At 38.8% G+C, this 16,567-nt stretch overlaps 1 protein-coding gene across 1 annotated transcript in view; it reads right to left on the bottom strand.

The window, feature by feature from the left end:
- The window catches only part of nphs1 (NPHS1 adhesion molecule, nephrin), a 56,007-nt gene extending 39,778 nt beyond the window's left edge, over nt 1–16,229 (bottom strand). The window contains exons 1-3 of the mRNA XM_031739247.2: nt 16,113–16,229; nt 6,889–6,982; nt 1,717–1,911 (exon numbers count right to left, since the gene is read on the bottom strand). Coding sequence (XP_031595107.2) covers nt 1,717–1,911; nt 6,889–6,952 — 259 coding nt within the window. The 5' untranslated portion in view covers nt 6,953–6,982; nt 16,113–16,229. The remainder of the gene's footprint in view (nt 1–1,716; nt 1,912–6,888; nt 6,983–16,112) is intronic.
- Between the last annotated feature and the right edge of the window lie 338 nt (nt 16,230–16,567).

The raw sequence follows: 16,567 nt of genomic DNA, 5'->3' as shown, positions 1-16,567 counted from the left end.
CCCCTGAGTTGGATTTAAAAAAAAATGGATAGACGGATGGAGGGAGTGACAGATGGATGGATGGATGGATGGATGGATTTGATACTGTATAACAAGATAACAGCAACATATCTCAAAAAGCCCCAGTAAGAGCCTCAATTAATCTCTATATTTGACTATGACTTATCAGTTTATGATGCTTGCTGATATTAGATAAGATAAAATCTGATTCACTTCTCTCTACATGTGATGTTCATTATTAACTACATTTTACCTGATTGGCTGGCTGCATGCTATTTTCTACAGTTGTGTTGTTGCTCGTGAGCCATTCTTTGAATACAAAATGAGAAAGACAAACCTAATGCTTTGGTGCATTAAAAAGGCTGTTTTATCTTTAAGGTTCTGTCTTTACACTGAGAGTTGGTGCACATAAATGGCTGAAATCCTGGATCTAGGCTCATGTCAGTACACATTTACATTACTGCTTCAGCTCGGGGAAACTAAGGGTGCTACATGTCCTGTAAGTGCATGCTGAAATCAACGCCGGCCTCTCTTCTGTGCGTGAATATGTGATTTCAGTCTTTTTAAGCATCAATAAACATCACTGATGACAATCAGTGAAAACTGGTGGCGTATAAAGTGCAGTCAAGTGTCATCTTAAATGATTTTGCTCGTTCTGTGCAGTGTAAAGTGATTGCATACATCAGTCTGCAGTTTCTTTTCCTGGAAAGGGTACCTGCACTGATGGGTATTTTATTTATGACTGAGCCTATGAGTGCTTGACAGTTTGTGTGTGTTTGTGGTCCTTACATTCATTGTGTACTGTTTTTTTCATTGTTGTGGGTGTAAAAGGTGGCAAGATTTTCTAACCCTGTGTCTATCGTGATACATAATTTTCTCACTAACAGTTAATCAACAGAGAAATATTTTACTGCTCTGAATGTCTATTTATGTAAACTCTAGCCATGAATAAGGGCGCGCACGGGAATGTGCATCATTGCATCCCTTAGTGTTTATGTGTCATTGGTGGTCTCCCACACTGTGCAACAGTGAAGTGCAGCTTGTCTAGTTGTGGGCTGATCAGGAACAGATGCTCTTCTCTTACTCAGGATTGCCTTCTAATTGGCTATTACTTTTTATAGACTGTGGTGCAGATTCTGCAACACACTATATTCTCTGCCACATTTCACAGATCATCTGGCACTCTGTTGCTTTAATTTCTTTTTTTTTTAATCTTCATGTGCGAGTGACAGGATAAGGGGGTTGTGCGAGAGGCTGTTGACAATCACATCACCTCCCCAGCCCCAGATGATCCTTTATAATAGCCATAAGGTTCCTGTAACAGCCATGCTTATTGGAGCATCGAAGCCATAACAACAACAACCTCATCTCATTTACTTTTAGAGAAGCCCCCTTGAAGTCGTACCGCTGGAGGCATCTTGACATGACAGCAGCATTTCATAATTAAACCATATAAACTATATGTCACAACAAAGAAGTACATGGGATTCAAATTCTGCTACTATCTTTGGGAAATCATATGTTAAAGTACCCTTTACGCAAATACCACACAGTTCTCTGATGGTTTCTGTTTTTTTATTCTTTGAAAAACAAGGTTTAAGTTTACTAATTTTGGCGTCTCTTGAGGTTCTGTTATTATACATGTTTATTTAGTTTTAATAGGTCCATCAAAGCTCAATAGGCCATAGACCATATTTCGTGACTATCCCGGCTTACCTCTCTCGGGGTTTCCAATCATGCTGTAGCGTGGAAAGCCTGGCAGGCTTCTCTCAGGTCCCAGGAGGAAGCCATCTTTGGCCCACTGCACAGTCCCCGAGGCTCGCAACACCTCACACCTCAACACAGCTGTGGCTCCCATCCGCACAGTTAGGTTCCTGGGCTCAGTCCTAAAGGCCTGCTGGGCCCGTGTGCCTGGAAACATTTTTTTTTAAAAAGGAGAAGCAGGAGCATTGGAAAGGAAACACGAAAGGGATATGTTGGGATTTCATGAAAAGAGATGGAAAAGAATATGAGCTGAGTATGTGTGAGGAGTGTGATGAAGGAAATAAAATGAGCATAAGGAGCATGACAAAAACATGCACCACAGGAGAGCAGTCCTGTGGTCTTTTTGTTTGAGAAGGCATCCCATTGTGTCTGGCCACATTATTCATCTTGGCATATGTTTTATTGATGGGAAACTGCAGTGATACGGCCCTGAAAATGAGTCAATAAAGTAATTACTGCAAATTAAATCCCCCCTCGGCCATGCAGATAGGGTATTGGGAAGAGGAAAAAAACATGGGGCACCAGAGACCTTGTTCACCTGTGGTTTTTCCTCAATGTCGATGTCCCACTAGCTAATTCCTCCTGGGAAGAGTAATGATTATCACTTTAATCCCCCTTGTTTGTCATAGTTGGTGTTCACCATCCTTCAGCCAAGCTCTGAGGTGACAGCCTATGGCGCAGTGCACTTGAGTCAGGAAGGTTACGTTAAAGTAGACCACCCACCAGGCTTTTACACTGGGGCTAAGATTATATGAGTATTACACAATAGTTTATGAATAAATTCAGTTCAAAAAGCCAAATGCAAGTGCATACTCCAATTAGCGTTTAATATCTGAGCGTAAGTCTGTTTAAACAATGCCCCACAGAGAACCCGGCCTGATTCCATTGGGCTGTTTAAATCTTGACCTTCATTGAAGCAATGGCCAAGTTGTTTGTGAAGTGCATGCTCTGTTGCATCTGACAACATGAGTGAGAGGCAGAGCTCTCAGATCAAGGCTGAACCAGTCACCTCACGTCAAATATGAAGGGCAAGATTGGCCATTACAGAGGATGCATACAAACAGCCAAACACAAAAGCAAATTTGCATACAGTTTACATAAATGAATAGTCAATAATGATCTACAGTGCCTACTAAAATACTTCCACACCGGATTTCACTGAGAAATAGAAATATCAAAATGCAGCAATACAATTTCATTTCCATGTCCTAAAGTGAGCTGAATTTATAATCGTGCTCTATGTATCGGACCATACATAGAGCTTTACAGTAATATTTGCATGTTGCTCTTTTACAATATAGGTGCAGCTCTTTATCCAGCACATACACACCACATAGACACTTCGGGGCAGTTTTTGTGGTCTGTATCAAGGACACTTTGGCATGGATGACCTGCTCTATCTCCAAACCACTAAGGCTTTAACCTACTTAAAGTGAGTAGTGTTAGCTAAACTTAGCAAACTTTGGATGTTTCTGTGGCGTTACAGAGATGGGTTAAATCTTCTTGTGGATTTGATATTGCACCTTAGCATGTCACACATAAACAAGAGTTTTATCACCAAAGCACAAGAGGTTAATACCTCAACAGCAAGCATGTTTGTTGTATCCTGCCAGCACTCACCAAACTATCGTTGGCTTTTTTTTTTAAACATAAATGACATTTATATATACACACCCATCGGGGAAATTAAGGGGCAGTATGGTGATTTATCAGCAGCGGTCATTATCTAAGGGGCAATCTCCAGAGCTAAAAAATGAACCCAATGCTTCTTGTGCCACATGATGCTCGTTACTTTAAAAATGTCCAAATTTACACCTTAAAAAATCACGTTTACACCCTGATATAAATAAATAAATACACACACACAAAAAAAAGTTTTAACACCTATGGCTAGGTTTCATCATCATTATTATTATTATTCTGCTAATGCATCCACCTGGATTGATTGACAGGTGTCCTGATACAGGCAGGTGAAGCAGACCGCTTATCTTTTAGGCTTCATCCACTATTTCACGTAACTCTTCACTGTGTGCTGTTGGTGCTTTTTGGAGCATTTTTAATGGATTATGTGACCAATATTATGAGCTGTAGTATGGCACAGCACTAGTTTCTGCTTCTGCATTGGCGAGTAAAATTCTAGTATTTTATTCATCTCTTGCTTAACACTAATACTATATCTATGCTAACCAAACTAGCTAGCATCAGGTGATAAACTAGCATCCAAAACACCAAAACGTGACGTCGTGGCGCCTGAAGGTAAGAGTTCAGTTCAGTTTTTTTTTTTTGACCATTTGTTGCAAAACAGCTGTGAAAACAGTTCTCACCAGCCAGCATTTGTCCATTCACCCCTTCAGCAGATGTGGAATAACGTTTGTATTCACGTGCAGTTGTGTTTCTGGTATTCTGATAGACTCGGGTATTTATGCTTTGTTTTGTTCTCCACCTCCTCCTTCTCCTCTTCTTGAGGGAAGAAGAGTGAAATAGTCTGGCTCGAGTGTCAAGGAAGGCGGTAGGTAACCAGACTCAGAAGGCATTTTGCGTTCCCAGAGATGAGCAGTTTTTTTTTGTTTGTTTTTTTACAATCACCCCCATTATTTGTGAAACTTAAAACAAAACTCTCCCAAATAAATTAACTCATAATAGGAAACAAAGAGCACAGGGACTAGGCATAACTGCTCACCTGTCAATTCCCCTTCAGTTAGAGTAGCTAGTACCACTAGTTTAAGGTGAGAAATCTACAACTCAACACAAATGGCTGAGAATCACATAAAGCTCACTCCTCTCCTGATTAACTCATTTACACAACTAAATGCTCTATATAAGAAAAATATTAGGACAAATCATTTCATAATCCTAAAAACAAACAAAAGGAAACATTCCTGTGCAAAAAACTCCCCTTTTCTTGGATTAACCTGGTGACGTCAGACATGACATCATCAGCACTTTAAAACTCAGGAAATGCTGGAGGGATTGGGGGGGGGAAGCTTTTCCACCTGCCCTACATGAACACTCAGAACAAAGAAACAATGGAAGAATATAAATAAGTTAAATCTTCAACATAATAAAATATAAAGCAAAATGTGACTAACTATTTGCTTTAATCTGCTGAATGTTTGATTTTGACCGCAACATAATGGTTACAAAAACAAACCAGGTATAATAAGTAAAGCAATGTTACTTTGGCAATAGCAAATCACAGCAAGTAAACATATGTAGAGAATAATGTGCTTAATGTGTAAAACGTTAATACTTACAATATGAGACAACTGAAGAGTCCAACTGCTCATCCACTTTGCCACATAGATGTTTGCAAGTGTGCCATTTGACTCTTAACCCACATTTCCATACTTATTTTAACGTTGTAAGTTAAAGTTATTCTTTGCAGTTAAAAAGCAACAATATTTCTTGTTTAGGTGACAGATGTACCTCATGTATCTCTATTCTTTAATTGTGTTTGGTAAATTCCATGAACTGGAAGTCATTTGTCACCATGGAAACATGATGTGACTTTAACTTGTTGTTATTTACATTCTTTATAAAGCACTTGATGACAAAAGTAAAACCGGAAATTGTACAAAAAAGCCAATAGTTTAAAAGAATCGTGACAATGGAGCAAAGATCTTAAACAACTCCCATCTAAGAAAAGTTACAGGCCAAATTACAATTTAGTCAATAATAACATAACGTTACTCTGGATGAAGAGCTAATTCCCTGTGAATAAGTTTCCCTTATGCCCTGAATACATCTGGTGGCAAACTGGTTGTAATATAAATTGTCCATCAGCCAAAAATAGGGAAAAGATATAACCAATGACGTTCTACTTGATTAGGCAAATAGAAGCGACAGTGGAAATTTTAATAGTAAGTCCTATACACCTATAGGAGACCTTACCTTACTATAAACCATGATGATGATGAAACTGTCGATTTCCTCAAAGGAGAAATGCAATCTAGTTTTTGCATATTTCTCACACTTACATTTTTCAGATCAAACAAATTTTAGTATTAAAAAGACAAGCCAGTACAAAATGCAGTTTTTAAATGATGATTTCAAAAGTCTGGGGGATCATCAAGATATTTTTTTGGCAAATATGAGACAAGCATTTGTGTTCTTTTTGGTCAGCAGTGGTTTTCACTCTGCTCTGGATGCCACTTTTGTTCAGTCTCTCTCTTGTTGTTGAATCATGAACTCTGACCTTAACTGAGGCAAATGTGATGTGCAGTTCCTTGGATGCCGTTCTGGGTTCTTTTGTGACCTTCTGGATGACTCGTCAGTGCACTCTGGGAGTAATTTTAGTAGAGTTTCACTACTGTTCCAGGTTTTCTTGATTTGTGGATAATAGCTCCAAACCGTAGTTTAGAGTCCCAGAGCCTTAAAAATGTCTTTGAAATCCTTTCGAGACCGATTGATGTCAATGAGTTTGTTTCTCATCATTTTCTTAAGGTCGCGGCAAGTTGTGTTGCTCCGTGAGATTTTTAAACTTCACTTTGACAGACAGGATCTGTTTAAATCATTTCTGGATTCAGCAGGTCTGATAGTAATCAGGTCTGGGGGTGGCTATTAAAACTGGACTCAGCTTTCCAAAAAATGTGGTTGATCGCAGTTAATTCATGATTTAATAAGCAGTTACTTTTCACATACACCCATGTAGGTATGGATGGCTTTTTTCTGTAATAAATGAAATCTTCAATTAAAAACTGCAGTTTGTCTTTGTCTAACATGGAAATTTGTTTGATTATCTGAAATATGGAAGTATGATAGATATGGAAAACAATAAGAAATCAGAAAAAAGCCAAATACCTTCTTACAGCACTATATAAGAGCCACAGTAAATCAATTATTGCTGCAGAAAACATGGCAATTAAGGCAAGATTTTCAAAGAGTAAGGTGAAGAGATCACCGTGAGATTAAGGTTGTATAGTGCTTTACTTACTGTACACTCTTATTTGAGCCAGGTTGAGAAGGCGACCTGAATGTATCACCGACATTGTTCTGTTTCAGTGAAAATTAAGACTTCAAAAAAGTCAAGGTTCCCAGTGCTCTGTTGACTAGCCAGAACACGGAAGGGACTTGCAAAGGCCACAGTTACTGTAATAACTCCACGGTGACATTTGATTCTCTTACCCAAGATAAAACAGAGAAAGGGTAGGACTGCAGGAGACACAATCCAGGCTGACAAGAAGTCCATTTCACCGCTGACACCTGACCTTCAACAACCCTGGAACAACCATTTAAAAAAAATAAATCACAAATGACATATACACATCCACTACAGGCAGACATTAGGTTAGAAAGACAAGATGGGAAGGATTATTTTTCTTTCCATATTTCGTCATATTTTGTGAGTTTTTATGTATCGACATGATTTGATTTGCTGACAAACTATTTTTTAATATATCATTGTTTTGTAACAGTCCAGCATGTTTACAACTCTATCTCTGCAGACTTCCAATTGATCATTCAGTTAATCAATGAATCATTCATTGTTCCATTAAAGTGGAGCTTAAGGCAATTAAAAGCATCTGAGAGTCTGGTTCTAATTTTAATGGTGTTTAATGGTGAAAAACTTTTTCTTGAGGATACACTCTTTGCAGTGTGTTCCAATCAGAAAACGCAGAGGAACATTTTCGTTGAGCTAGAGTTAGTCTTGTGATGAGTATGAAAGTGTGCACAATTCCCTTAAGGCCATACACATATTTGTGATTAGTTGCACTAAAGACCTCTGTGGTCTCTGCAGCATTTCTCCTGGCTTTTCTTGAAGAATCAGCTTTGAGAGCAAAGAATGGAAGATAAAGGACCTTTCTCTCAGCCTCCGAGAGCTGATTTTTAAACTTAGCCTGTGGAAACCAGTGTATACATGGGAAGCACAAAAAATGGAACAAAAACATCCTTAGTAGTGATCTAAATTTCACTAATATAAATTTAGAATTTGTATTAATTTTATATTAAATTAAACCACTATTACTTGATTTATATAGCATAGTAGCTGCCTTACCCTGTAAAGTAATTTTATTTGTGAAAACTCTCCATAGCTTTTTGCATAAAATGGTTGATACAGTACTGTGCAAAAATCTTAAAGACCCCTTATTTCCTTATTTCTTCCAAGGAGCTAGACTTGTAATTTTTAAGGTGGTCTTCGGCAACAGTTCTCCAGGCTTTCTGAAGCTGTTTCTCTCTGGACGTTGGCTACTTTTTTGCTTATTGTCAGTCCAGTCCTGGTGCCTGTTGCAAAATTTGTTCACAGTTGTTTAGTTAAAACTATGACAAATGCCAAAGATAACACAGGCATTTGTCAAGAAAAAGGAGAGTGGGAGGACAAAAGCTAAACTACTGTAGGTGAAAAAAACAAAAACAAAAAACAAAAACTGTGAATTGTATCTTAAGGTCAAGGCCTTAAGATATCGGAAAGACCTGACCTAAGGAATAGGTAAGGTATGTGTGGCCCTTTCATTCATCCGTTTACTGTACACTGAAGTCTCATCAGAAATGGCCTGAATGGAAGGGTGGCTCCCAAGAAGCCGTTCTTAGTAATTAAACCAGAAGAAACAGGTATGCCAAATTGCACAAGTACTGGACTGAAAATCAGTGTCAACAGGCCTGATGAAATGATGAATCCAAATCTGAAATTTCTAGTTTAAATTCTTATCGATATACAGTGGCTTGCAAAAGTATTCGGCCCCCTTGAACTTTTCCACATTTTGTCACATTACAGCCACAAACATGAATCAATTTTATTGGAATTGCACGTGAAAGACCAATACAAAGTGGTGTACATGTGAGAAGTGGAGCAAAAATCATACATGATTCCAAACATTTTTTACAAATAAATAACTGCAAAGTGGGGTGTGCGTAATTATTCAGCCCCCTGAGTCAATACTTTGTAGAACCACCTTTTGCTGCAATTACAGCTGCCAGTCTTTTAGGGTATGTCTCTACCAGCTTTGCACATCTAGAGACTGAAATCCTTGCCCATTCTTCTTTGCAAAACAGCTCCAGCTCAGTCAGATTAGATGGACAGCGTTTGTGAACAGCAGTTTTCAGATCTTACCACAGATTCTCGATTGGATTTAGATCTGGACTTTGACTGGGCCATTCTAACACATGGATATGTTTTGTTTTAAACCATTCCATTGTTGCCCTGGCTTTATGTTTAGGGTTGTTGTCCTACTGGAAGGTGAACCTCCGCCCCAGTCTCAAGTCTTTTGCAGACTCCAAGAGGTTTTCTTCCAAGATTGCCCTGTATTTGGCTCCATCCATCTTCCCATCAACTCTGACCAGCTTCCCTGTCCCTGCTGAAGAGAAGCACCCCCAGAGCATGATGCTGCCACCACCATATTTGACAGTGGGGATGGTGTGTTCAGAGTGATGTGCAGTGGTAGTTTTCCGCCACACATAGTGTTTTGCATTTTGGCCAAAAAGTTCCATTTTGGTCTCATCTGACCAGAGCACCTTCTTCCACATGTTTGCTGTGTCCCCCACATGGCTTGTGGCAAACTGCAAACAGGAATTCTTATGGTTTTCTGTTAACAATGGCTTTCTTCTTGCCACTCTTCCATAAAGGCCAACTTTGTGCAGTGCACGACTAATAGTTGTCCTATGGACAGATTCCCCCACCTGAGCTGTAGATCTCTGCAGCTCGTCCAGAGTCACCATGGGCCTCTTGGCTGCATTTCTGATCAGCGCTCTCCTTGTTCGGCCTGTGAGTTTAGGTGGACGGCCTTGTCTTGGTAGGTTTACAGTTGTGCCATACTCCTTCCATTTCTGAATGATCGCTTGAACAGTGCTCTGTGGGATGTTCAAGGCTTGGGAAATCTTTTTGTAGCTGTTACGGCCTCTGGCCTCAGGTGGCCCCGCCTTCCTCTATGGAAATCAGTGTTCCAGGACTCACGGGGGAGCTTTAAATTTCTATATTACTTTATCCCTGACCTGTCTGGTGTCTAAATCCAATCGAGAATCTGTGGCAAGACCTGAAAACTGCTGTTCACAAATGCTGTCCATCTAATCTGACTGAGCTGGAGCTGTTTTGCAAAGAAGAATGGGCAAGGATTTGAGTCTCTAGATGTGCAAAGCTGGTAGAGACATACCCTAAAAGACTGGCAGCTGTAATTGCAGCAAAAGGTGGTTCTACAAAGTATTGACTCAGGGGGCTGAATAATTACGCACACCCCACTTTGCAGTTATTTATTTGTAAAAAATGTTTGGAATCATGTATGATTTTTGCTCCACTTCTCACGTGTACACCACTTTGTATTGGTCTTTCACGTGGAATTCCAATAAAATTGATTCATGTTTGTAGCTGTAATGTGACAAAATGTGGAAAAGTTCAAGGGGGCCGAATACTTTTGCAAGCCACTGTATACAGAAAAGGTCCGGAGAGAGTAGCTATCTGTAAAACATGGTGTAGGCTCTGTCAGGGTTTAAGACAAGCCAGTGCTGTTGGGGATTTTGTCAAAAATTATGAAATTATGAACACAGAAAAGTGCCGTCAGATTTTGATCCACCATGCAATACCATTGGGAAAGCATCTGATTGGCAACAGTTTCATTTTCAGCATGACAGCGATCCCACAAACACACTGCCAATGCAGTAAAAGCATATCTGGATTGAAAAACTACACAGAGTGGAACAAAAGGTAGCCAACATCTAAAGAAGAGCTTTGAATGCCCTTCAATAAGTCTGAAGAATTATTTCTGGAGACTAAACGAAATGTGACCAAAAGATGTGTTAAAGATGGGCATACAAAGGCGGCCCTATCAAATGTTGACTTTCAGTCTTGTTAGAATGATATAACCTCTGTTTTTGTTTTATATGTTGTAATTCCATTTGTATTTATACATATTTCAATTTCAAAAAATCTCTGCACATATTTTCCATTTCCAAGAAAAGTATAAAGAAACAAGAAACACTCAGAGAGGGCAAATATTCACCAAGGCAACTCACTCTCTGAGCAGTATTTACTTTTAATGGAATAGTGTTGCATGTTGTATATATTCATTTAATTTTCTTTGTTCTTTTTAAACATAAGAAATTTGTAGGGCAGTACAACTGCAATAAGGGCAGCATGTTTACTCTGATTACACAGACATTATGTAGAAGTAGGTAATGAAATGCTAGTGGGTATAGATTTATAAATAAATGGACATAAAAAAAACTTGAGCTTATTTTATATTTTACAACAGTAAAATAGTAACTAACTAGGCACCTCATTCTCTTTGTCTTGACAATGCTTCAGATCAGAGGTCAAAAACAACATGATATTTGGATCCAAACTATAGTGTGATATTTAGACTCCTCATATACCAGCGTAACATTTTCAAAATGCTGCCAATACGAATGAAGGCTCTAGAATTTTAAACATACATTTAAAGATAAAATAAATTTTAATGAAAGTTTGACCTTATTTGACCCCGAGGAAAAGGTCAAAGATCCAAAGTAAAGGGATATTTAGATGTCCCATATATGAATCCCTATATACCTATATGCTGTCCAGTGCTCGCAAAATTTCAAAATCTCTGGTAGCCCTTCGGGCAGGCACTCTTCAGTTTTTGGTAGCCCAAAATAAATTTAAGTAGCCCGAATAAAAAAGAGAGCAATTTTTTAATGTTTTGTTTCCTTTACAATATTATACATTAAAGTATAATATTGTAACGAAACAAAATTAATCAGAAAGTTGTTAAAATACAAATCATAACAACTGTATAAAAATTACAATCATCAACTCAAATACTTGTTTCTAATTCAACAGAAATTTCTATGAACTTGTAAGAACTGTGTAGAACATGAATCAGTCTGTGTCAGATCCTGAATCTGAAATTTCCACTGAAGTCAAGGGTAAGGGGTAAGTGGAACCAAGATCGAGGCCATTTGCTTTTTGAAGTTTGCAAAAACTGCTAAATTTGGCCAATGGTAGTTCACTCTTTGGAACATAGTACGCTTTTGAAAGATTTTTCAGGACTTCTGCTTGTGCTTGGTTTATTTTTAGTATGTTTTTTTGCAATTGCTGTTTGTTCTGGGAAAGATATTGCAGACTGGGCAATAATGCATTTCTTGCGTTTCTCATGGGTTCTGATGGGGTCTTTCTTAAAATTACTGGTCCCAGTTACAAAGGCGCTTGTCGACTCAAACGAAATGAAACTCACAACACACCCGGCAGAACATCATGTTATTTAGCTCGTCATATTCCAGCCACATAAATTCTTTTGTCCATGAAACCAAAAAAGCTGAGCTTTCTTTTTGCCTCATAGTCTGATTTGTCATAACTTTTCCGTTTTGTGGTAGGCTTTTATTTGGCTGCCCCTTCTTCACCCTGACCTGTCTTATTTGGCTCAGCAGAACTAAAATACCGGCGTAAATCCTGCTGCTTTTACAGGCACTCACATAACGGTCAGCGATTCTCTGCGCAATCAACCTCTCACATGTTTAAGCTTGCAGATTTCACTTGTCACGTTTGAATAGTAGCTAATGAGTGATAAGACGATGTCAGAGGAATTGGTGCGCAATTAATCGTCACTCACCAATCAGTGCTGCCGCTCTCTACACACCGTTCGCGCGATAGCAAAGTGAAAGTGAAAGCAAAAAACAAGCGCAAATTCAAACGTGATTTCAATATGTCGTATATTGACAGTGGCTCATCGATGCCAATAACATACTTACTCAGCTACATTTGCGAAAGAAAATGCAAAAGCACTGACACATATTTTTCCTTCCTATGATAGCCCGACGGGCAGGGCTGAGATGGATTTTGGTAGCCCGACTGGAAAAATCGCTAGCCCCGGGACGTCGGGCTAGCGATTTTGCGAGCCTTGCTGTCAATACAGACAATGGTAGTAAGAAACATAGGTTTAAATAGCATCTTCATTATAATTACCTTCAGATCAATCTACTGACCTTGAAGGAGAACTCAAAGGTGAAATGTGGCATCAAATTTTAAATCTTTATAGAATACTTTTCATATATATTAACTGTATATGTTGAATACGCAGAAACTTGCAAAAATCATAGTTTCTAAGGCTTTTTGTCAGTTTTTAACCAATAAACCATTAAATTGGCCTTGAAGACCTTGGTAGATGTAAGCTAGAGTTTAATGGATTTGATCAGAATTCATTCAAAACTTTTTGACTTCATAGAGAGAATGACACAGACACAAATGTTACAGCAAACATAACCTTCTCAGTGGGGGTCATGAAGGTTAGCTCAGGACTTTTGAATATTGCTGTGAGTCAGAAAATCTCCATATGAGTTGTTGTAAATGTTGAGGTAAGAGCAGAGATGGGCAGTAACGCGTTACTTGTAACGCGTTACTGTAATCTGATTACTTTTTTCAAGTAACGAGTAATGTAAGGGATTACTATTGCAAAAACGGTAATTAGATTACCGTTACTTTCACGTAGGAACGCTGCGTTACTGCGTTACTAAAACCGTGATTTTTTGCGAGAACGTCTCATGACAGTGACGTAAGTGTGTGCGACGTTCGTGGCAACAGCTGTGTGCAGATCATAATATATCGAGTGCGGGACAGAGTGTAGCATGCAGCGTTTAAAGCGTGGAAGTACTGACCTTATTTTGAGTTTGATTCCATAAAAAGTGACAAAAACATTAGTGTCCGTTGTGCGTGGGAAGAAAACTTCTTTTTACAGCGAAAAAACCCCTAAACTTCCAAGCAAGCACCGAGTGTACTACGACGTAATGTGAAATTCACTGAGAAACTCGCGGATTCTTCCACTGACCGCTGCGGCACACCTGCACCAGGGTAAACCTCCGCCTACCCCAGTCCTGCTTTACAGGTGAAAATAGAGCAACAGGACCGCTGAGTCTTTGATTTTATTTATTTTCTGCTGTGTTTTACTTGCATCTATTTGAAAGAGTGAGTGTAAACACAAAAAAATATTTTATTTTATGTGCTGGAATGTGCAGAAAATAGGTTTAAATGTTAAACAAATTTCTTCCAGTCAGAGAATGTTGCATATAATTAAGTTTTTGCTTGATGCATAAAGTTAAAAGATTTAAAGTTTAAAGTTTTAAAAAGAGACGTTTCCATTTGATTACATTTTGTATGATGGATTATGCAGAAAAAGTAGAATTGGGCTGAAAGATCTATCGCTTTATCACCTATTCAGGTTGTAAATCGTGTTTTTAAAAAGTAACTAAGTAACTAAGTAATTAATTACTTTTGAAAATAAGTAATCAGTAAAGTAACGGGATTACTGTTGGGGGGAAGTAATCAGTAATTAGTAACTGATTACTTTTTTCAAGTAACTTGACCAACACTGGGTAAGAGTACATACAGAGTGTTCTGGTTAACACTTGTATTGGCACAGTCCATTAAGATAGTCAATTTGTCTGTCAATTAGAGTGTGCATTTGGATATTTTCTCCAGATAAATGAGTATAGAATTGTGGTCCACTTTCTGCATTGTGGCATGCTCCTGTTGTGAATAGTGACAAAGGAACATTTTAAAAATGAATGGCATAGGCAGTGCTGTGGTTCCAAGCCAATAGCATTCAATATTGTGGATACAGACTTGAGTTATTTGACCTGGAAGAGAGCTCTGTGGATTTTAAATCAGTATGTAATCACTTCAATGTATCTGCTGCAGGAGTGGAACAAATAATAGTGATTTACTTAATTGAAAACTAAACATTTTCTCATCTGAACAGACAAAATGAATTGGAGGCAATAGCTTTTTGACGCATCTTCCCTGAGTCGATTAGTTGCACTCCAACAGGCTTTGATAAGAATTAACTCACACTTAATTATTTTTTCGCTCTCAAAACATTGGTGTATTTCAGAGCCCCAAGTATACTCTTTGAACACACAAGGGCAATTATTTCCCTCTTCAATTAATAGAAAATCTTTCTGAGGTTAAAAATGCCCTTCTTCTCTTTATCTCTGCCTCGTGTAGGTAAACACAAAGACAATAATTTCCCGGCTTCTTCTTAAGATTTTGTCTTCACGTGAATGGCAATTTAGCATTTTCCCTCTCTCGATAAGAAGCGCTGGATTCCGTTCATTTGTCACTATACAATTAGAAATGCCAAAATCTCATCTCTACCGTTGGGATTTAGGCCTCAAACATCAACCATTTCCTGTGAGGAGGAGAAATGTTTGTGCAGCACAGAGCGGTTGCTGTTGGCCTCGTGAGTCACCATTTTCATTGGGATTCTTAATGAAAGCAGACACAGCCTGGCTGACCTCCCCACATTCCCATTACCTAGTCAAACAACCACCTTAATTGCCTTAAAAATACAGCCAGTCGCAAGAATGCTCATTAAATGATACATGTTGATTTCCTTTGTATGCAAAAAAAAGTGCGACGGTGTAGCATTTGCAGAATAACTGTAACGTGTCATTCAAAATGTGGCATTAGATAAATACCAGACTGAATGGCAATTTAATTTGTCTTCGACTATAAGAAAGAGACATATTTTACTACAGCAGCACTCAATTGGTTCGTTTTTTTTTCTCTTTCTGACCTTGTTCTTCACTAGCTTCTTACAAATGCAAATTAGAAAGTTTGATTTGAAATTTGATTCGCTTTTAGAGACAACGCTGCCACTCTCCCCGCAAGGACATTAGAGGTAGCTGAACTATTCAGCGTGACCCCGACAGGTAGATTTTTAATGGCATCTTTCATAACATCATCAAACGACTCAATACACTCAATCCTAGACCAATTTAACATAAAACCCCATGAAATCAGTCAACGCGCAGAAAATGAAGTTTCAACCTCCATGCAGCCATCCATTTCAGATGTGGTCATACATCTTAATGCCAACCTAAACTCTTACCAATCTCACCAATTGCCTGTGGGTACAATTACTGTAGCTTATAGAGGCTGTCTTGTGAACTATTACTGCTTCAGCTCTGAGTTGCTGATAAAGAGGGCTTCTAAAAGATGCGGATTAGATTATCAACAGAATCTAATTACATCTAAATCCTCGATTTCTCATTTAAACATGGCATTTTATAAGCACTCTGATTAGAGCAGACAAGCTAAATCATATCAGCTTGGCCAATACACACACCCAGTCCAATTTCAAAGCACTCAAGTAAACACTTGCTTTGTTTCCGGTCCCTTTGGCTCAAAGTGTTCAAGTTTACTGGATTACACTGACTTCGTTACACAAACTGACACACCTGCTCTCCCCAGGAAAAAGTTGAGAGACAGAGAGGCAAAGCCTCCTTTCAACCCTCACCAACTCAGGCACATCTGCCTGCCTAGGGTACACAGAAAAAAGAGTGAGGCAAGCACACAGACACACAGAGAGGGCGTACCTCCTTCTTAAAAAAGCCAAGAACCTTTTGAATAGGTGTGCGAATTTGCATGAGAGAAAGGGAGCCGTGCTTACCTGTTGAGTGACGCAAAGGCTCAGGAGCGTCTTTTTGTCTTCCTGATCTACAGATGACTCTCTGAACACAAGTGAGCCTAGGAGATGTTAAAGAATGCCAATGGGACTCCCCCATCTCTCACTCCTTAGTCTAAGACAGAGGCAAACAGATAAAGAGAGGGAGAGAAGCAGAGTGAAGAATGAAGGGAGTTGTGTATGAGAAGTGTTGATGGAGGTGCTTCGAAGGGGGTCAAGTTAGCAGTGAAATAAATGTCAGAAAAACAATAACAAAGTTACAGCTTGCTTAGCAATTCTAACATTTTTCTATGCTTAAAGCTCCACAATGATAACTGACCACTTGTAATGTTGAAGGACCTCTGGTTTATTGAATGAATAGAAGCGGTAAAGTTATAACAGCTTGATAAAGCTGCAGTCAGCCAGAAATCTGAGGCTTCTTTTTTACTCTGCTTTTCTCT

The sequence above is a fragment of the Oreochromis aureus genome, linkage group 11 (assembly GCF_013358895.1).
Source record: "Oreochromis aureus strain Israel breed Guangdong linkage group 11, ZZ_aureus, whole genome shotgun sequence".
Taxonomy (NCBI): domain Eukaryota; kingdom Metazoa; phylum Chordata; class Actinopteri; order Cichliformes; family Cichlidae; genus Oreochromis; species Oreochromis aureus.
This window is presented reverse-complemented; position numbering and strand designations above follow the sequence as displayed.